We start from the raw sequence: 22,671 nt of genomic DNA, 5'->3' as shown, positions 1-22,671 counted from the left end.
CGCGCCAACTTAGAGCGTAGAGGTGTTCATTTCGTCCGGCGCATTCATCGGGGTCCGAAGGACAATCAGGTTGCTACCGGTGCCTTCATCTTGGCCTTCGAAGGTGATACATTACCGGAGAAGGTCAAGGTGATGGTCTACCGTTGTGACGTCAAGCCCTACATCCCTCCCCCGATGCGGTGCTTTAAGTGCTGGAAGTTCGGGCATATGTCCTCTCGCTGTACTTCTAGCCTCACATGTCGAGATTGTGGACGCCCATCTCATCCCGATACTCCATGTGCCCCGCCTCCCATCTGTGTCAACTGCGGAGAGCATCATTCTCCTTGCTCGCCTGACTGCAAAGTCTTTCAGAAAGAGCGCAAGATCATGGAATATAAGACCCTGGACCGGCTGACCTATACTGAGGCCAAAAGGAAATATGACAGACTCCATCCTGTGAGAATGACATCGTCTTACGCAGTTGCTACAACAACTGTGTTAGCCCCATCCGTTTCGAGACTTCCAGCGAGCTCGATACGCAGTAAGACTCCTCCTGCCCCCTTGCCCGTGGGGGGCTCTACCCAACCGGTTGCTCCTGCACCACCTACCTCAGGAGCAACCTCCTCCCACCCGTCGGGGACGTCCGTCCCCGCTTCTCAGCCGGAGAAGCGTCTAACTTCTTCGGCTACTCTCGCCCGTAAGAGTTCCCTTGGGACCCTCCCTTCCCAGGGTTCCACCAGCGGGAAGGATGACGGCCGACAGTGGCATAAGTCCTCACCAGCGGCCGGGTGTAGGACTTCACGATCCTCCTCTGTCCCGGAGACTGAATCGGTGAAGCCTTCCCAGCCGGTGAAGCCCAAGGTTCAGCGAGAGAAGTCCAAGAGAAAGAGCTCTAAGGCCAAAGACCTTGCGGTGGCACCAACCCCACCGCACCTTTCGCGCTCTGCGTCTGAGGATGAAGTCGAGATTCTAGCATCCGCTGCGGACCTTGATCTCGCTGGTCCCTCAGACGCCATGGATGCCTCTCGTATGGGTACTGAATCGGTGGCAGTGAGTGAACAAGCGGCGTAAATTGCCTTCCCAGTCCTTTCACGCCTTTCTCAGCCATGGAATATATCATCCTCCAGTGGAACTGCAGCGGTTTTTTCCACCATCTCGCTGAGCTCCAACAACTTATCAGCCTTCACCCTTTCTTCTGCATTGCTCTTCAGGAAACTTGGTTTCCAGCGATGCGAACCCCCGCCCTCCGTGGCTATCGGGGTTATTATAAGAACCGAGCAGCTTATGAAAGGGTGTCTGGTGGCGTCTGCCTCTATGTCCTTCACACTCTGCACAGCGAGTCTGTCCCTCTCCAAACACCTTTAGAGGCTGTCGCTGTTCGGGTGTGGACGCCACAGGCTGTTACCGTCTGCAGTATTTACCTTCCACCGGATGGTGATGTCTCGCAGCATGTCCTGGCTGCGCTGATCGCCCAATTGCCGCCGCCTTTCTTGCTATTGGGCGATTTCAACGCCCATAACCCTCTGTGGGGTGGGTCAGTAGCAACAGGTCGAGGCGCCATCGTTGAGCATTTATTGTCGCAGCTCGATCTCTCGCTGTTAAACGATGGTGCCTTCACACACTTCAGTGTGGCGCATGGCACGTACTCCGCCATTGACCTTTCAATCTGTAGCCCTAGCCTCTTACCGTCTGTCCAATGGAGTGTGCATGACGACCTGTGTGGTAGTGACCACTTTCCGATCTTTCTGTCACTACCACAGCGTCACTCTTCTGGGCGCCCTAGCAGATGGGCTATGAATAAGGCTGACTGGGACTTGTTCTCCTCCACTGCCGCTCTTGAGCCTCTCTCTACTGACGACATTGATGCGGTGGTTCAGTCGGTCACCACCGGCATCGTTACTGCCGCCGAATCTGCCATTCCCCGCTCCTCTGGGTCCCCTTGGCGGCGGACTGTGCCTTGGTGGTCGCCTGAGATCGCTGCAGCGATTACAGATCGCCGGCGGGCGCTACAGCGTCACAAGCGACATCCCTGCATTGAACACCTGATCACCTTCAAACGGCTGCGTGCGCGAGCCCGCCTCCTTATCCGCCAAAGCAAGCAGGAGTGCTGGGAGCGGTACGTGTCCACCATTGGCCTCCATGTCACTCCATCGCAGGTCTGGGCCAAGATTCGACGCGTCTACGGCTATTGGCCACCTGTCAGCGTCCCTGCGCTCTCACTGAATGGAGCAGTTTGTACTGACTCCAACGTCATTGCAAACCACTTAGCAGAGCATTTTGCTATGAGTTCCGCTTCTGCGAATTACCCTCAGGCCTTCCGCACCATTAAAGAGCGGATGGAACGTCGGATCCTTTCGTTTCGCACCCACCATCCAGAATCGTACAATGTTCCATTCAGTGAGTGGGAATTCCGCAGTGCCCTTGCCGCTTGTCCTGATACCGCTCCTGGACCAGATAGCATCCACTGCCAGATGCTGAAACACCTCTCAGTGGACTGCCAGCGACGGCTCCTCGATCTTTATAACCGTATTTGGGTCGAGGGTGAGTTTCCGTCGCAGTGGCGGGCAAGTATCGTTATCCCCATTCTGAAGCCAGGCAAGAACCCTTTGGAGGTGGACAGCTACCGCCCCATTAGCCTCACCAACGTGCTTTGCAAGCTTCTCGAACGGATGGTGAGCCGGCGCTTGACTTGGGTACTGGAGTCTCGGGGCCTTCTGGCTCCATCTCAGGGTGGGTTCCGTAAAGGCCGCTCCGCCGCCGACAATCTGGTGAGCCTGGAGTCGGCCATCCGTACTGCCTTTGCCCGCCGTGAGCACCTGGTCGCTGTCTTTTTCGACATGCGGAAGGCGTACAATACGACATGGCGTCATCACATCCTTTCTACACTTCATGGGTGGGGTCTTCGGGGCCCTCTGCCGATCTTTATCAGAAATTTTCTGTCGTCTCGTACCTTCCGCGTGCAAATCGCAGCCTCATACAGTTCCACCCACGTCCAGGAGAACGGTGTGCCACAGGGTTCTGTTTTAAGTGTCTGCCTGTTTTTAATAGCCATTAACGGGCTCGCTGCGGCCGTGGGAAATTCTGTCCCTGCTTCCCTGTATGCTGACGACTTCTGCCTTTATTACAGCTCTACTGGCATGGCAGCTGTTGAACGTCAGCTACAGGGTGCTATCCGCAAGGCGCAGTCTTGGGCTGTAGCTCATGGATTCCAGTTTTCGGCCACCAAGACCTGCGTAATGCATTTCTGCCGGCGACGCACTGTCCACCCGGAGCCGCGGCTTTATCTTTCCGGCGAACTTCTTTCAGTGGTGGCGACCCACCGGTTTTTGGATGTCCTTTTTGATGCCCGATTGACTTGGCTGCCTCATATCCGGCAGCTCAAACAGGCGTGTTGGCGGCATCTAAACGCTCTGAGATGCTTGAGCTACACCCGCTGGGGCGCCGACCGATCTACCCTGTTGCGGCTCTACCAGGCGTTAATCCAGTCACGTCTGGATTATGGGAGCCTGGCTTATGGCTCAGCATCCCCCTCTGCGTTGCGGGTGCTAGACCCAATACTACACAGCGGGATCCGACTTGCCACTGGTGCCTTCCGCACCAGCCCTGTGGAGAGCATCCTTGTTGAGGCAGGTGTCCCTCCACTGTGGTTACGACGCCAACAATTACTGGCTGCTTATGCTGCCCATGTTTTTAGCTCGCCCAGGCATCCAAATTACCGTGTCCTGTTCCCGCAGTCAGTCGTCCATCTGCCAGACCGTCGGCCCCGGTCGGGTTGTCCGATCGCCGTACGCGTCAAGGAGCTTCTCTGCGAACTTGGGTTTTTCCCTGTTCCACCTCCTTTCCGGGCGCCTCTGAGTACACCCCCGTGGTGTGTTCCTCGCCCTTGCCTTCGGCTCGACTTGGCACAGGGCTCGAAGGACTCGGTCCCTCCAGAGGCCTTCCGCCGCCGCTTTTTTCCCATCCTGGCCACGTATCAGGGCTCTGGAATTGTTTACACCGACGGTTCGATGGTTGCTGGTCGTGTCGGATATGCGCTAACTCTAGGGGACCATTCCGAACAACGGTCCTTGGCGGCTGGCTGCAGCGTTTACACTGCTGAGCTAGTCGCCATCTTTCGAGCCCTAGAGTATATCCGCTCCTGCTCAGGTGAGTCCTTCGTTATCTGTAGCGATTCCCTGAGCGGTTTACGAGCTCTCGACCAGTGCTTTCCTCGTTCTCGTCTGGTGATGGCTATCCATGAGTCCTTGCATACTCTTGCGCGTAGCGGCCGCTCTGTGGTCTTTGTGTGGACCCCCGGTCATGTCGGTATCCCGGGCAATGAACATGTTGACCGCCTGGCGAAAGAGGCCACGAGACAACCGTCTCTGGATGTTGGCCTCCCAGAGACTGATTTGCGGGCAGTCCTCCGCCGAAAAGTTTTTGCGCTTTGGGAAGCTGAATGGCGCGATCGGATCACACCCAATAAACTCCGTGCCATTAAGGAGACGACGACTGTGTGGCGCTCATCCATGCGAGCCAACCGCAGGGACTCAGTCGTCCTCTGTCAGCTCCGCATTGGCCACTCCCGGCTGACACACAGTTTTTTACTGCGCCGGGAGGACCCTCCTGTATGTCGCTGCGGGGCGGGTTTGACAGTGGCCCACATTTTGTTGGCCTGCCCCTTTTTAGCTGTGGTCAGGCAGACATTTGCGCTGCCTGAGACGCTCCCTGCCCTTTTATCTGATGACCCTGTTATGGCTGGCTTAGTTTTACGTTTTATTAGGGCAGGGGGATTTTATTCTTTACTCTGAGTGTTTCTGTTTTATTTTATTGTTTTATGTTGATTCTGGCCTTTGGCCTACGGTTTTAAACTAAGTTTTTAATGTGTTTTCGGTGGTTGGCTTTTCCTTTTTTTGTTCCTATGGTCGGCCAACCACCGTCACACTCGGTGTGATTTTATTTAGTTTTGTCTGGTCCTTGTCTATGTTTCTTTTGTTCTGTGTCGTCTGTCTCCTTTTCTGTTGAACAGTTTTTATTCTCTGTGGGTATTTTTAGTCTTATGGAAAAAGGGACCGATGACCTCTGCAGTTTGGTCCCTTTAATCCTTCAACCAACCAACCAACCAACCATATCCCACACGTGCTCGATTGGAGACAAGGTTAGAGATCGTGGTGGCTAGGGAAGTTGCTGCATGTCTCAGAGCCTATTGAGTTTCACAGACTGTGTGGGGGCGAACATTATCTTGTTGGAACAACACATCACCTTCCAATTGCAAGAACAGCAAAAGAATGGGTCTAACAACATTCTGCATGTACCAAGCACTGGTTAGTGTCCCCTCCATAAACATCAAAGGTGAACGAAAATTGTAGACCATAAGGCCTGGGATGAGGCCAGTGTCTCTTGGACGAATGCACTCCACGAGACGGTGGTCACCAGGTCTACCTCGTACATGTAAATGACCATCACATGCATTCAGGTAGAACTTGCTTTCATTGCTGAAGGCCACAGCATGTCATTCCATCTTCCAAGTGATCCTCTGACAGTACCAGATGAGCCATGCATATCAATGCTGTGGTGTAGGTTGAAGATGGGCTATAGGTGTGCGTGCCCATATTTTCACAGCTAATAGCTGCTTCACAACAACTTGTGTTAACACGTCTGGGCTCACAAGCCCTCTTATCTGCGCTGTGGCAGCTGTACAATCTGCCACTGCTGCCCTTACAATACGACAGTCTCGGTGGGAGTCTGTGCTGCGTGGATGTGCAGAATCTCGTCTATGGGTGTGAGAATGTTCACAGGACCACGGATACCAGCATCATTGTGCAACTGACACAGTATGTCCATCTTGTGGCAGTTCTCCAAAAGGACCATCCCACCACTCAGAAGGCCACAGTTTGACCCATTTAGAACTCACTCAATTGAGTGAAGAAAGCATGTGTACATCTCCGTGGCATGGTTTCCCGGTTGCTTCACACGTTTGCATCACACTGAGCCTTCTGGTTGTGAGCATTCCCCATTAAAGGGTAGACACAGATGGCCCTCTAGTAGCAAGGCCACTTTACTATCTGTTGGCGGACGACATTGAAATCATCATCAGTACATCTGTTATCCCCCCAGGTGGCATATACTACCATCAGATCAAAATCTACGTTGTCTTCTCAGGTGTATTAACCCCATCAGTGGAAATGAACTAGGTCATTGTTAGAAAATGAATATTTTTGATACTTTCAGTGAAGTTACAACTAGTTTTTGGTAAGTGAGACCTTTCAAATGTTTAATTCTTGGAAGCTGTATAATATACTTCTTTATTACTTCTAGGAGAGATTTCACTATTTGGCTAATTAAAGAATACTTCTCACTTATTTATGAGCAGGATCAGATATGAGAGGTAAAGGGCTTTTTTTTTCTAAACAGAACAGTATCCTTTTTGTAACAGATAGGAATTTTTTACTATTACAAGTTTCACTAATTTGAAAAGAAAAAGTTTGAAATTTAGCTGTAGAATTTTCCTCCTCAGTGTAGTTTTTGTGAAAGAACTGGAACATATTTTCAGTATGGTGTTCCTTGCCGATTACTACCACCACATTCCTTATTTTGGCCTTGGTGGTGTTGTTAGACCACAGTTGAAGTTCTTCAGTCGCTTACGCAAGGCTTTATCAGTAATCAGGTTTTGTTTGTGGAGTATAATTATTTGCTGAACTCTGAGAAATCAGCTTGGGTTTTTCCGGAGCAAATGAGATCTTTTTACTATTTACTTGTGGGAAGTATTTTGCAAATTATATTTTAGTTGTTCTTGAGTAGGTCCTTTTCTCTATCACTAAATTCATTGAAAGCCATATTTGTCACTTCTTTGGATGAATATTTAATTTTATTTCATTACTTTAATAGGAGGGACTAAAGTTTCGTAGTATGTTTCATGCTACTAATTCCAATTTAAATTTGATTAATTACCTTGTTAATTCTGTTTTGGAAGAGTGGTAATTGTGCAGGACAGTGTAACATCTCTAAATTCGGTATATATAAGGAGCAGGGAAATGAAAATGAGACAGATTGAAGAAAGTTAGTAAACTGTTTAATATTTCAAAAGTAATCACCATACTGTTAATAAAAAATAAAATTCAGAATGAGATTATCACTCTGCAGCGGAGTGTGCGCTGATATGAAACTTCCTGGCAGATTAAAACTGTGTGCCGGCACTTGCCTGCGAAAGGCAACGGTTCCGAGTTAAAGTCTCGGTCCGCCACACAGTTTTAATCTGCCAGGAAGTTTCAAAAATAAAATTGCTTTTGTCAGGGCTTTTTCCGCTTTTTGTATGTTGTACAGCAGCCGTTGATGATGGTTCAGAATCAAAACCAGTAGCAAAATAAAAAATAACATTATTACAGATAGTACAGTGCTATGCATTTTTTTAAATTTGTAGTTGCTGTTGACTATCGCCTAAACAAGATGTTCAGTAAATGTATTAATAGTTATGATGATTAATTCTGAAATAAAAACAGTTTACTTACTTTGTCACATCTGTCTCATTTTCATTTGACATCCCATTATACTAATGTGTATTAAACTTATCTTTTTTCCTTATAAGGAAATATTATTTTTGAGTAGAGCCACCTCATATAGACTGCAGATGAGGTTTTTAATTCAAAAATAATCTCTGGGAATAAATAATTTTGTAATTAGTGTCCGGAGGTGATACTTCATTATACTGAACTGCTCTAGTCAGTAATTGGTTTGTGGCATTCTTTAGCTAAATTAGCATTTAATAATTTAAAATTGTGTAAAAGTTATGTGGAAAATTGTTATAAGGATGCATTCTGTCTTGATTTCAGTGAACTGCTTTTTGTTAGTAGAACTGAATGGCATAAAATTCGGGGAGCTCAGATGCTCGTGGCGATGAAGGTGATATCAGTTGCATTCGATGCAGATTTTGGAGCTTTGCAATCTCTTCCATCACCTGCTGAGTATATAGGTTATGTACTTTGTGTAGGCACATGTGTCTTTGGACCATGGGTGCCGTACAGGGATTACTTAGCAATTTATAACAAGCCCTTATGGGTAAGTAATATTGTTGTGTTTGTTTTCACGTTACATTAGTAAAATATTATGATAAAACAGGTTTTATGTCACTTTTATGCAGGTTATCCAGATCTGAATTCTTTGTTAGAAGGTTTTAAATGTGTGTTACGCATGGAAGAAAAATAGTTCAGTTCCCACCTTATAGTCATGGAAGATAATATAAGCCACATGTACTCTAAAAAAATTGTGTTAGGCTCCTGGTGGAATGCTTTATCCTAGGATATTAAGGTAATTTGATGCATCAGTGGATTCTCAATATATATTAATATTCCAGGAACTTTAGCAGTGATGAGGGCCCTTATAGCCACTCATTCACACAAATATGTGTTTCTTATTACAGCCATTTTGTGCGGACAGTTTCATGCACATAATTTTCCCATCATTCTAAATTTCCTTTCTTTATCAGGGTCAAAGTATGTTCTTCCAACTGTGTTCACTCCACTGTACTATGCTGCATACACTTGTCAGTTTAGGCTTTACTTGGGTTTATCTTTCATAATTCCTCTGTCCTTATTCTCTGATTGTGACTGTACTGCAGTATCGGTTCAGACTCGAGAGAGTGCAGGGTGGTCTAGAAAAAAAACCACAAGTTTGAAAGCTGAGTTACAACGCTGAAGTTCTTATTTATGTGCCTATCCACTAGCGCAGCCACTTTGCAATATGTGTTAGGCGACAACTTCTTGCTGCTACAGCAACATCAGAGGGACAGTTGATTATGTTAAAACTATCTCGCAGATTTAAACTGTGCCAGGCCGGGAACCATGCCTTTTGGGACTCCTACCGATTGAGCTACTTGGGCACAACTTAAGACTTGTCCTCACAGCTTCACTTTTCCCAGTAAATACTTTCTGAATTCCTGGACTGGCACACAGTCTTAATCTTTCATCAAAAGCAACACGCACACTGTTGCAGAGTGAAAGATTCATTGTGGAACTTCATTGTGCTGCTTCTGAGTGATTATTACTCTTCTTAACATTGAATGATGAATTCTGACTATTCCACCAGTATGTGTTATGAATTAACCTCTTTCATCCAGTTTCCTTCTTTACAACAAAATGAGTCTCCTCATCCACAACCAATTTATATTTTGTTTCCTTTCACATCATTCTCACTCTTTGTGGGGGTCCTTACATGGAGTCATTTCTTTTAATTGTGTTTCTAAGTGATCATTCTATCACTACATTGTACTAACCTATGGTGGTGATAGTAAGTGAATCAGAGTGGAAGGGATTTCCTCATTTCATATGCATGTGAATCATTTTAATTGTATAAAATGGTTTTTTTTCCTCATATTTTGTTTGCAAATTGGGTATATGAAGTAGAAATAAAGACTGGTTAATGTACCAATTCAGACTATAGTCGATGTGACATGTAAATGTGGTCTGAAGTTTAGCTCATCTCCCTGTCTTGAAAGATAAATCTCTATACTTAGCAGTAGACCAGTGGCCCTATGTACTTAGCTTTGGTTCAAAAAATAGAGCAACTTAAACCATTAAGTCTTTACTCATGTATGTATGCAGTAATATATTACGAATGACAAAACCGTTGTATTAGTAGTGTCCTCATGAATATTTATTCAGTTATGAAATAACCAGGATAACTATACAGGACCACTGTAAATGATTCATTGGTTTCCAAATTTCTGTATTTTTCCAAGTATTACATGTACAGATATTATTAGTGTATGAATAGAACCATAAACTCGTAGTTTTGCATTGTGCCCTTCAGTTGGCATTAAGACTGTAGTGCCTTGACAAAATGATGACAAAGCAAGAAAAGAGTTATTGTGTATTGGAATATGCAGAGAGACACTCGTAGAACATCTGTACAGTGCAAAACTAAAACTTGCCAGGTTTGACGCCTGACTTTTTACTCGGTAGTGTACAAGGCTATTATTAATGATTCGTTCATTCGGCTATTCCTTAATGTGTCAGGATGTGTCCTCTCAGCTGATTCTTCCTTTTAGTCAAGTTCTACCAAAAAGGTTTTTTCTCCAAATCAGATCAGTACCTCCTAATTAGTTACCTGATCTCATTAGTTACCTGATCTACCCATCTAATCTTCAGCATTCTTATTCTCTTTTGTCTGATGTGTGTATCATCCATGTTTTACTTTCATACAAAGCAGCATTCCAGTCAAATACCTCCATAAAAGATTATGCATAGTCATATTAAAGGTGGTATGCCCTTGCCTCCCTTCAACCTGTGAAATGACATAACCAGTCAGTTGTAAGAAGATCTACAATAAATAAATAAACCAAACTGTGGGGTAGCTTGACATTTTCACATAACAACCTGTTTGTTACCCGAGGTGAAAGCAAGTAAACTTGGGATCAAACTTCAAACCTTTGAATTTGTAATCTGACATTTATCAGCTTAGCCACCAAACGGTGCAATCATATTTGTAGATAAGAAAAACTGTGTGTATTTGTGGCAAAATTGCTTGATTATGTCCGAATGAAATATATGAGGACTTGAAAAATATCTCATAATGGGCCTTGCTTTTCGCGGGCTCTAATCATGTGTGATATCTGTTTAGTCAGAAATCTTCCTTCAGATATTAATTTTTACTTGAAGAAAGTAAATTGGTTTTAATTTTATTAAACTGTTAGTGGTATTTTATTGCCTTAAATAAAACAGCTGATCACCAATTATATAGCCTGAATCACATTCTGTGGATCCCACAGAGAGAAATCTCTGGGACATGGAAAGAAGTCATAGGCGTAAAATTTATTTTAAGTGTTGTACAAAAGAGTGATTTAAATTTATGAAATATGTTAGTGTTACAATGCTAATGTTAACTGTATAGTAAACCAGTGCATTAATTTTAAGAGATTATGTAAAGATATACTTTAATGATACCCAATGGTAAATTATTAAATGTTGTCTTCAACTCCACCATTTTATGTCCAAAACAGTTAATATACTGTGGCAGGGTGTTGGATAAAAGTCTACCCATGTATTCATCAACTTTCTATAATGTTGTTAAAATCTTTGTTGTGGTAGAGATGGTTTGTGTTCCAGGTATTATAATTAGATCTTATGTTTCTTTTATGAGAGAAGGGAAATATTGGTTATTATTTTACATTAAATGTACTTATGTTTCCAATAGATCCATAATGAGGAGATCATCCAGGATGTAGAACATGTCTGAAAATAAGAATACTCAATAAATATCTACAATGAACAACGGATATGCTAATGCATGTTCCACAGATCCAAAGTGAAATGGTCCTCACGGATGTGGAATAAGTAAAATTGTAACTATACCCTGATGGGGAAAAAAGCAACACCAAAATAGTAATTAATGTAGAGTAATGAAATTTCTGGAATGCGTTTGTCTAGGTAACATTTTTAAGTGAATAACACTGCAAGATTACAGGTTAATATAAGTGCAAGATAAGCCATTGCAAATGTAAAATTCTGGTTCATTAATAACTGGTAAAAATGCCAGAATGTCCAGCAAAAGCATGCAAATGTGCATGTATTGTGCTGTACAAGTACTAGGTGTCAGTTTGTGGGATGGTGTTCCATGCCCGTGACACGTTGTTGGTCAATACAGGGACAGTTAATGCTGGTTGTGAATTACACTCCAGTTGGTGTCCAATGATGTCCCATATGTGCTCATCTGGAGACAGATATGGTAATCGAGCAAGCCAAGGCAACATGTCAACTCCCTGTAGAGCATGTCGGGTTATAACAGTGGTATGTGGGCGAGCGCTATCCTCTTGGCAAAACACACTCTGGGAAACTGTTCATGAATGACAGCACAGCAGTTTGAATCACTAGATTAACGTAAAAATTTGGAGTCAGGCGGTGTGGGATAGCAATGAGAGTTGCATATGAAATAGCTCTCCAGACCGTAACTCTAGGTGTAAGTCCAGTGTGTGTAGCATGTAGACAGGTTGATTGCTGGCCCTCAACTGGCCTCTTTATAATCAACACACAGCCAACACTGGCACTGAGGCACAACCAGCTTTCATCATAAAACACAACAGTCCTCCACCCTGCCATCCAATGAGCTCACATTTGACATCACTGAAGTCACAATTGGCAATGGTGTGGGGTCAGTGGAATGCACACTACAGGGCACCTGACTTGGAGTTATTTTTGAAGTAACCGATTTGTAAGAGTTTGAAATGTTACTGTAGTGCTCATGTCACTACTACCGATGCAGTGCAAGGCACCAGAGCTATACACCATCATTTTACTACACTTATTTACAATGTTCACATTATTACCTCAAATATGTATGGAAGTAAGATTGTATGTAATAGTCACATTATTCTTTTGTATTATTAGTAACATACACACATCAGTCAGTTCTGCTTAAAAAAAAAAAAAAAAAAAAAAGGGTGGAGTAGAAACAATTGGCCAAAAATAAATCCTTCAGGCTCTTCTTAATCTCTACTTTATTAGTAATACACCGTTCTGGACCTAAGTAAGTAACTTTAAACGTTTGTGAAGAATATTCTTATTTCTGGTACTGATTCCATGAACTGAGCTATTGGTTTGAAAAAGTGATACACTTTAATGACAAATTTCGTTAGGGGAAAAAATATTTTGAAACAGCGACAGTTAGTATCCGTACTTACTGAAACAGACCTCTGTAGGACATTCTTGAGTTAACCCCACAAATTATTCTTATTACATGTTTTTGGACTTGGAAAACTGTAGCTTAGCATGATGAGTTAACTCCAAAAAATAACCCAGTATGATATTATGGAATGAAAGTGAGCAAACTATGCTAGCTTTTTTATTTTTGTATCACCTGTGTCTTACAACATTCGCATTGCAAACAGAGATTTATTTAGGCACTTAGCAGTTCTGTGAAATGGAATTTCCAGTTGAATTTATTATCAAGCTGTAATCCACATATACTGGCAAAAAACCTCTTACAATTTCTGAACTGCATATAATGTGTTTTCTCAAAGTTTAGCAATGAAGAATTGGCTAGGAACCATTTATTATTGTTAATGAAAATTTCAATAGCTGATCTTTCTAAGACTGTATTTGATTTGCTATTTACTGCTGTTTTTGCATCACCTGCAAACAAAAGAAATTTCATATCCAGTAATGTTATTGATGGAAGATCATTCATAGGCACAACAGAAAGTAGGGGACCTAAGATGGAACCTTGTTGGAAACCACATGTTGTATGATGCCTAGTAGCTTAATGTGTCTCTCTTTCCTGTTGACACCCTTTGTTTTGTGTCAAACACACAGTATTTTAACCATTCTCCAACAAGTCTTGTTACACTCAAAGATTCTGATGTATGTAAAAGGATATTGTGATTTACACAGTCAGACAGCTTCGGTGGCTCACAGAATATACCAGAAGCTTGTTATTTATTGTCTAATGAATTAACTAGATGCTTGCTGTATGTGTAGATAGTCTTTTAAATATTGGAACTCTTTAGAAATCCAAACTGTGACTTTGTCAATATATTATTTGTTGTCACATCATTAAGAAGTCAGCTGTATATTACTACTTCCAGAATTTTAGAGAATACTGGGAGAGAGAAACTTTACAGAAATATGACAGTATTTATCTCTTAACAAAAGCTGAACTTCAGTACAATTTCAAGCATTCAGAAAGATAAATGACTGGTCATTCAGGTAACTTAATCTGTAATTGTATTTAAAGAGAAGTTGTTACCAAACATCTCAAAAAATTGTATACTACTGTATAAAGATAAGTTGAACATTAACATTGTTACCAAAAATTTTGGAAAGTTCTTAACTGATTTACCATTAATTTTTATTTTACATTATACTCTAGTAAAAGTTTGGACAGGCATAGGCTATATATATTTTTTAATCAAAATCTACAGGTTTTCTGTTTAAACCAACTTTGGGAAACAAGATTCTGTGCTGTGAAAATGTTTTTTTTTTCTCTTTTTTTTCTTTTTTTTTTTTTTCTTGTCAAGTTTAACTATGATAGTGTGTCATTTAAATCATTAGAGTTTAGACAAATTGTTTTTTCCACATGCACTGATCAGGGAAATAATACAACACCAAGAAGGAGTTGTGCAACATAAATGGAAGTTGGTAGGCATCTTTCTACAGTACATCTGAAAGATGACGTCTATTCAAATTTCACTCCAGTCACAAAAGAGTGGTACAAGTTGTTCCTCTACGAGGATGCAAATCAAATTTGCTTTAAATACACACACTAATGGTCATGATTGTTAGTTACCTTTCAGACTGCGTGTGGCGAGTTGATGTTAGTCAAGAAGGCCTTTAAGGCAACAAAGATGCCATTATTAGCACCTCACTAAGTTTGAAAGAGAAGGAGGTCGTGTAATATGTCTACAAGATGACAGACATTCCTTCTGCGACATTGCAGAAAGACTTGGCAGGAATGCAGCCGCTGTACATGATTACTGGTGGCGATTGTTATCAGGATGTATGGTTGCAAGAAGTCCGGACTCCGGACACTACCAAGAGGGAAAACCATCATGTTCAGCATATGGCTCCAACACATCATACTGCATCTGCAGCAGCAATTTGAGCAGCAGTTGGCACCACACTGACACACAAACTGTTACAAACTGGTTACTTTGAGACAGCTCTGAGCCAGACACACTGTTGCATGCATTCCACTGACCCCAAACGACTGCCATTTGTGACATCAGTTGTGTCAAGCAAGAGCTAATTGAAGGACAGGGTGGAGATCTGTTGTGTTTTTTGATGCAAGTTAGGAGTGATGTCCACAAACAGCATTAACCATCCCTGTATTGACCAACCAATTGCAACAGGTGTTGAATGCAGCCCACAAACTGGCATCTGGCACCTGTACAACACAATGCATGCACATTTGCATGCTTGCGTCCAACATTGTGGTGGTTACTCCAGTTATTAATGTACCAGCATTTCATATTCACCATGGCTTACCTAACTTATATTACTGTGTGATCTTGCAATGTTAATCACTTAAATTTGTTACTCAGACAAATGTATTCCGAGAATTTCATTAATCATTATTTGGTTTCAATGCTATAGCTCATTACAAGGCACACTGCAAAACATCAAAATAGTGTTACACACATCAAATCAAATGTATTATAAGAATAAAAGAATCCCTTCAGATGACAAAATAAAGACAGTAGGGATATAGTGAAAGAGTGACTGGTAGAATCAGGCATGAAGAGGAGCAGATAACATTAATAATAAACGATACATTGATAACCTATGTTTGTGGTGTTGCAAAACACTTTAACAACTGCTTCATAACTTGAAAATATGGGATCTTCAGAGTCAGTAGATGCTGCCATGGAACATCTGAGACCTGTCATTACAAATAACTCAGTAATACACTGAAGGGCCAAAGAAACTGGTACATCTGCCTAATATCATGTATGACTTGACTAATATCTGAAGTAGTGCTGGAGGGTATCCACCATGAATCCTGCAGTTGTCGTTGTTGTTGTTGTTGTTGTTGTTGTTGTGGTCTTCAGTCCTGAGACTGGTTTGATGCAGCTCTCCATGCTACTCTATCCTGTGCAAGCTTCATCATCTCCCAGTACCTACTGCAACCTACATCCTTCTGAATCTGCTTAGTGTATTGATCTCTTGGTCTCCCTCTACGATTTTTACCCTCCACGCTGCCCTCCAATGCTAAATTTGTGATCCCTTGATGCTTCAAAACATGTCCTACCAACCGATCCCTTCTTCTAGTCAAGTTGTGCCACAAACTTCTCTTCTCCCCAATCCTATTCAATACCTCCTCATTAGTTACGTGATCTACCCACCTTATCTTCAGCATTCTTCTGTAGCACCACATTTCGAAAGCTTCTATTCTCTTCTTGTCCAAACTGGTTATCGTCCATGTTTCACTTCCATACATGGCTACACTCCATACAAATACTTTCAGAAACGACTTCCTGACACTTAAATCTATACTCGATGTTAACAAATTTCTCTTCTTCAGAAAAGATTTCCTTGCCATTGCCAGTCTACATTTTATATCCTCTCTACTTCGACCATCATCAGTTATTTTGCTCCCTAAATAGCAAAACTCCTTTACTACTTTAAGTGTCTCATTTCCTAATCTAATCCCCTCAGCATCACCCGATTTAATTTGACTACATTCCATTATCCTCGTTTTGCTTTTGTTGATGTTCATCTTATATCCTCCTTTCAAGACACTGTCCATTCCGTTCAACTGCTCTTCCAAGTCTTTTGCTGTCTCTGACAGAATTACAATGTCATCGGCGAACCTCGACGTTTTTATTTCTTCTCCATGGATTTTAATACCTACTCCGAATTTTTCTTTTGTTTCCTTTACTGCTTGCTCAATATACAGATTGAATAACATCGTGGAGAGGCTACAACCCTGTCTTACTCCCTTCCCAACCACTGCTTCCCTTTCATGTCCTTCGACTCTTATAACTGCCATCTGGTTTCTGTACAAATTGTAAATAGCCTTTTGCTCCCTGTATTTTACCCCTGCCACCTTCAGAGTTTGAAAGAGAGTATTCCAGTTAACGTTGTCAAAAGCATTCTCTAAGTCTACAAATGCTAGAAACGTAGGTTTGCCTTTTCTTAATCTTTCTTCTAAGATAAGTCGTAAGGTTAGTATTGCCTCACGTGTTCCAACATTTCTACGGAATCCAAACTGATCTTCCCCGAGGTCCGCTTCTACCAGTTTTTCCATTCGTCTGTAAAGAATTCGCGTTAGTATTTTGCAGCTGTGACTTATTAAACTGATAGTTAGGTAATTTTCACATCTGTCAACACCTGCTTTCTTTGGGATTGGAATTATTATATTCTTCTTGAAGTCTGTGGGTATTTCGCCTGTCTCATACATCTTGCTCACCAGATGGTAGAGTTTTGTCATGACTGGCTCTCCCAAGGCCATCAGTAGTTCTAATGGAATGTTGTCTACTCCCGAGGCCTTGTTTCGACTCAGGTCTTTCAGTGCTCTGTCAAACTCTTCACGCAGTATCTTATCTCCCATTTCATCTTCATCTACATCCTCTTCCATTTCCATAATATTGTCCTCAAGTACATCGCCCTTGTATAAAGCCTCTATATACTCCTTCCACCTTTCTGCCTTCCCTTCTTTGCTTAGAACTGGGTTGCCATCTGAGATCTTGATATTCATACAAGTGGTTCTCTTCTCTCCAAAGGTCTCTTTAATTTTCCTGTAGGCAGTATCTATCTTACCCCTAGTGAGACAAGCCTCTACATCCTTACATTTGTCCTCTAGCCATCCCTGCTTAGCCATTTTGCACTTCCTGTCGATCTCATTTTTGAGACGTTTGTATTCCTTTTTGCCTGCTTCATTTACTGCATTTTTATATTTTCTCCTTTCATCAATTAAATTCAATATTTCTTCTGTTACCCAAGGATTTCTATTAGCCCTCGTCTTTTTACCTACTTGATCCTCTGCTGCCTTCACTACTTCATCCCTCAGAGCTACCCATTCTTCTTCTACTGTATTTCTTTCCCCCATTCCTGTTAATTGTTCCCTTATGCTCTCCTTGAAACTCTGTACAACCTCTGGTTCTTTCAGTTTATCCGGGTCCCATCTCATTAAATTCCCACCTTTTTGCAGTTTCTTCAGTTTCAATCTGCAGTTCATAACCAATAGATTGTGGTCAGAATCCACATCTGCCCCTGGAAATGTCTTACAATTTAAAACCTGGTTCCTAAATCTCTGTCTTCCCATTATATAATCTATATGATACCTTCTAGTATCTCCAGGATTCTTCCATGTGTACAACCTTCTTTTATGATTCTTGAACCAATTGTTAGCTATGATTAAATTATGCTCTGTGCAAAATTCTACAAGGCGGCTTCCTCTTTCATTTCTTCCCCCCAAATCCATATTCACCTACTATGTTTCCTTCTGTCCCTTTTCCTACTGACGAATTCCAGTCACCCATGACTATTAAATTTTCGTCTCCCTTCACTACCTGAATAATTTCTTTTATCTCGTCATACATTTCATCAATTTCTTCATCATCTGCAGAGCTAGTTGGCATATAAACTTGTACTACTGTGGTAGGCATGGGCTTTGTGTCTATCTTGGCCACAATAATGTGTTCACTATGCTGCTTGTAGTAGCTAACCCGCACTCCTGTTTTTTTATTCATTATTAAACCTACTCCTGCATTACTCCTACTTGATTTTGTATTTATAACCCTGTAATCACCTGACCAAAAGTCTTGTTCCTCCTGCAGGGCTGTCCATAAATCTGTAAGAGTACGAGAGGGTAGAGGTCTCTTCTGAACTGCACATTGCAAGGCATCCGAGATATGCTAAATCACAGTATGACTACGTTTTCACAGTTTCTAACACACAATTCAACAAAACCCGACATTTTAATTTCACAGAGTGGGCATATAATTAGTGAAACTGAGCAGTTCAAATTCCTTGATGTTCAGATAGATAGTAAACTGTCGTGGAAAGCCCACGTTCAGGATCTTGTTCAAAAACTTAATGCTGCCTTTTTTACTATTCAAACGGTACCTGAAGTAAGTGATTCCCATTCTAAAAGGATACTTTTGGCTCAGAAATGAGCAGTTCGAACAATAAGTGGTGTAAGTTCACGAACCTCTCGTCGACCCCTGTTCCCTAATGTGGGTATTTTGACATTGGCTTCTCAATATATATATATTCTTTACTGTTGTTTCTCGTTAACAATATCAGCTTATTTCAAAGAATAAGCAGCTTTCACTCATTTAATACTCGGCAGTATTAACTGCTGCATCCATTTTCAATAAGCTAGCACAAGAATTTAAAAATCTTAGCAGAAATCCATGTGCCTTCAAATCGAAACTGTAGAATTTCCTCATGGGTCACTCCTATTCTGTTGAGGAGAGCCTTGAAAAATTAAGCTGATTATTGTTGTATTGTTAACTGTTTACTTAAACTTATGGCTTGACTTTTTTGGGTTTATAAACATTTTATTTTTATTTGTTATTACTTTTGCATTATAATTTCATCTACTGACATGTTCCATGACCTTGGAGATTTGCTCCTCAATTTGGTCCTACGGAACTTAATGTGTAAATAAAATACGCTCAATAATTTTCATGTCTGGGGACTTTGGTGGTCAGCGGAAGCGTTTAAATCAGAAGAGTGTTCATGGAGCCACTCTGTAGCAATTCTGGACATGTGGGGTGTCGCATTGTCCTGCTGGAATTGCCAAAGTTCGTTGGAATGCACAAAGGACATGAATGGATGCAGGTGATCAGACAGGATGCTTACATACGTTTCACCTGTCAGAATCGTATCTAGGTGTGTCAGGGGTCCCATATCATTCCAGCTGCTCACACCCCACACCATTACAGAGCCTCCACCAGCTTGAACAATCACCTGCTGACATGCAGGGTCCATGGGTTCATGAGGTTGTCTCCATACCCATACACATCCATATGCTTGATACAATTTGAAACGGGACTCATCCAACCAGGCAACATATTTCCAGTCATCAACAGTCCAATGACGGTGTTGACACACCCAGGCAAGCCATAAAGCTTTCTATCATGCAATCATCAAGGGTACACAAGTGGACCTTCGGCTCCGAAAGCCCATATCTGTGGTGTCACCGCTAGACACCACACTTGCTAGGTGGTAACTTAAATCGGCCGCGGTCCTGTAGTACATGTCGGACCCGCGTGTCGCCACTGTGTATTCGCAAACGTAGCGCCACCACAGGGCAGGTCACAAGACACGGACTTCACCTCGCCCCAGTTGTACGGACGACATAGCTTGCGACAAGACGTATCACGTCTTCCTCTCATTTGCCGAGAGACAGATTAAATAGCCTTCAGCTAGTCCATCGCTACTACCTAGCAAGGCGCCATGTGTATCATTGCTAATTGCTTACTACTATGCAAGAGATGTATTTCAACAAGAAGAACATCATTAAAAGTTAAGTAGATGACAATCTCTCTTCTTTTCTTTATAGTTTTCATCCAGTCTCCTGTTTCAGAATTTACGCCCGTCTGCGTTAGTTTCGCGTGCACCTAGCCACTCATTGTGTCGAGACCTTAGGGAATCGACACAACAATATCAATGTTGTTTCGTTGAATGGTTCGCATTCTGACACTTGTTGATGGCCCAGCATTGAAATTTGCTGCAATTTGTAGAAGGATTGCACTTGTCATGTTGAGTGATTCTCTTCAGTTGTCGTTGGTCCCGTTCTTGCAAGATCTTTTTCCGGCTGCAGGGATGTTGGAGATTTGATGTTTCAATGGATTTGGATTCCTGATATTCCCGATACACTCGTGAAATGGCCGTATGGGAAAATCCCCACTTCATCACTACCTTGGAGATTGTGTGCCCCATTGCTCGTGCGCCAACTATAACACCTTGTTAAAACTCACTCAAATTTTAGTAGCCTACCATTGTAGCAGCAGTAACTGATCTGACAACTGTGCCAGACGCTTCTTGTCCGATATAGGTGTTGTCGACCGCAGTGCTGTATTCTGCCTGTTTACATCTCTCTGTATTCGAATATGCATGTCTATACCAGTTTCTTTGGTGCTTCAGTGTATGTGACCCTCATTACACTTGAAGAAGTGATGTACACCATAAAATCTTAACAAATCAAAGAATCCAGAGGTCATGATATAATATCAACATAGTTAAAGACTGTACTTCTAAGTTTTAAACATTCTAGTGAACCCGGCAGTGCTGCACAATTGCTAAATATATATGGGAATTGGATGTACATTCTGATCTCCTTCTGTCCCCCCCCCCCCCCCCTTTCTGTCCATCTCCTCCTCTTCCCTCTCTTTGCTTATTTCCTCCCCCCCCCCCCCCTCTCTCTCTCTCTCTCTCTCTCTCTCTCTCTCTCTCTCTCTCTCTCTCTCTCTGCCTTCCTGTCTCTCTGTTCATCTCCTCCTTGCTTCTATTGTGAAGCCATTGTTGAAAAACCCATATTGTTAAGTCTCTGCAAGATGAAGTACGGTATATATATATAGTGGTTGACTACATCATATTTAACTGTCTAGGAAAATACCACTATTAAATGATTCATTACATAAGTAATTTAGTGTATTACAAACCTCAGCTCAAGAATGTTGTATTATTTTAGTACAGAACCCATCATTATCACTAAGACATTTAATAAAGAGAGAGAATAATACTGAAGACTTATTTTGGAAGTACAGGATGTAGTTGAATTTCATCAGACTTGTTTTGGAATTCTTTCCTCCACTAAGCAACTGTTCAAATGTAAATTATTAACTACTGACTCAAAATTTTTAATAAACTGTTTTCAGTTTATGAGCAATTTTTCAAATGGTTATTATTTACCTTCTGAGAAATTTCCTCATTGTCTAATTTTTACTATATTCCTGCGTAAAAGTTCATTGTACAATTTGAAATGTAATTTACCTTTATCACCAGTATTCCTTGATGTTAAATAGTCTTCTTCTGAATTTTGAACAATTTTCTCATGTCATTTGTAACCCAGAGTTTAGGAGAATTTGATCTACCAACACAAGTTATTTTGTTTAAGGCAAAAGTTTTCAAAGTAAATTCGTTACTATGTTACAGACAGTATATTTTTCTTTTATACCATATACATACAACATATGTGTTTTTCCAGTCTGTAAATCAGAAATACTTCTTCATTTCCTCAGTTTCTTTTTGTTTTGTTACTGTAATCATTTTCCATTTTTTAGTTTTCATATCAAGTATAATTATGATGAACATCAGCAGCTAAGCACAATGATTTGTAAAAGAATTGACCATAGGATTTACAAGATTACTTAGTAATGTGGACTATTCTTCAAACATTTAACAAATAGTGTTATTGCCATAATCCTGCTTGCCAAAGCCATTACTGGTGTTAGATTATTCCTGTATGTAGTGTCAGAGGGCACTAATATGGTGCTAGAAGAGATATAAAATTTGATTATCCACTTGTAGTACCTTGTTTGTTTAAAAGCTAAAAAAAACTTAATAACAAATCAATTTGTTTGATGAATAGTTGAAAATTACCATCAAGAGGTCGATATATTATGACTATCACAGTAATTTGAGTGGCAAAATTATCAGAACTATGTTTTATATGATTTGTAAGTTGCATTTCATCTAAACATACCAGCCTACATTTTTTAAATCTCTAATGTTTTGGTGCAATATTAACCTCCACTTCTATCTTCACAAGTTAGTCTCAAAATTTCTTCTATTACTGCTAACTTGCCTCTTCCCTGTGGCCTTGCCTGATTATGCATTCGACACATATAGTGAACACATTTCTTCCTCCCCCTCTTTCTATCCACCTCTTCCACCCTCTGTCCATCACCTCGTCCTCCCACCTCTATCTATCTCCTCCTCCCTCTCTCTTTGTCCATTTCTTCCACCTTCTCTCCCTCCCCCTCCCCCTCCCTCTCCCTCCCATGAGACCCCCCCCCTCCCCGTCCGTCCGTCCGTCCGTCCGTCTGTTTGAGATTCTGCTATCAATCGAGCCAATTTCCCTGTTTCCATGTCCATTTATAGTCAAGATGTGGGCCACAATGTGTAAATCACATCTTTGCAAGGTGGCGCAGTGGTAAGAGACACGACTCAAATTCATACTGAGGAGGATGATGTTTCAAATCCCTGGCTGGCTGATGTTCAGAGACTAATACTCAGTACCAAAATTTGGTCTTAAACAGGCATGGGTGTCTTT

General features: G+C 41.9%; 1 protein-coding gene across 1 annotated transcript in view; it reads left to right on the top strand.

The window, feature by feature from the left end:
* Positions 1–22,671, top strand: part of LOC126248977 (protein-serine O-palmitoleoyltransferase porcupine) — a 131,669-nt gene that overhangs the window by 70,042 nt on the left and 38,956 nt on the right. Inside the window, exon 5 of the mRNA XM_049950533.1 lies at positions 7,788–8,013. Coding sequence (XP_049806490.1) covers positions 7,788–8,013 — 226 coding nt within the window. The remainder of the gene's footprint in view (positions 1–7,787; positions 8,014–22,671) is intronic.

The sequence above is a fragment of the Schistocerca nitens genome, chromosome 3, assembly GCF_023898315.1.
Source record: "Schistocerca nitens isolate TAMUIC-IGC-003100 chromosome 3, iqSchNite1.1, whole genome shotgun sequence".
In the NCBI taxonomy this organism is placed as follows: Eukaryota; Metazoa; Arthropoda; class Insecta; order Orthoptera; family Acrididae; genus Schistocerca; species Schistocerca nitens.
The sequence above is the reverse complement of the archived record's forward strand: the minus strand, read 5'-3'. Positions and strand labels throughout refer to the sequence as shown.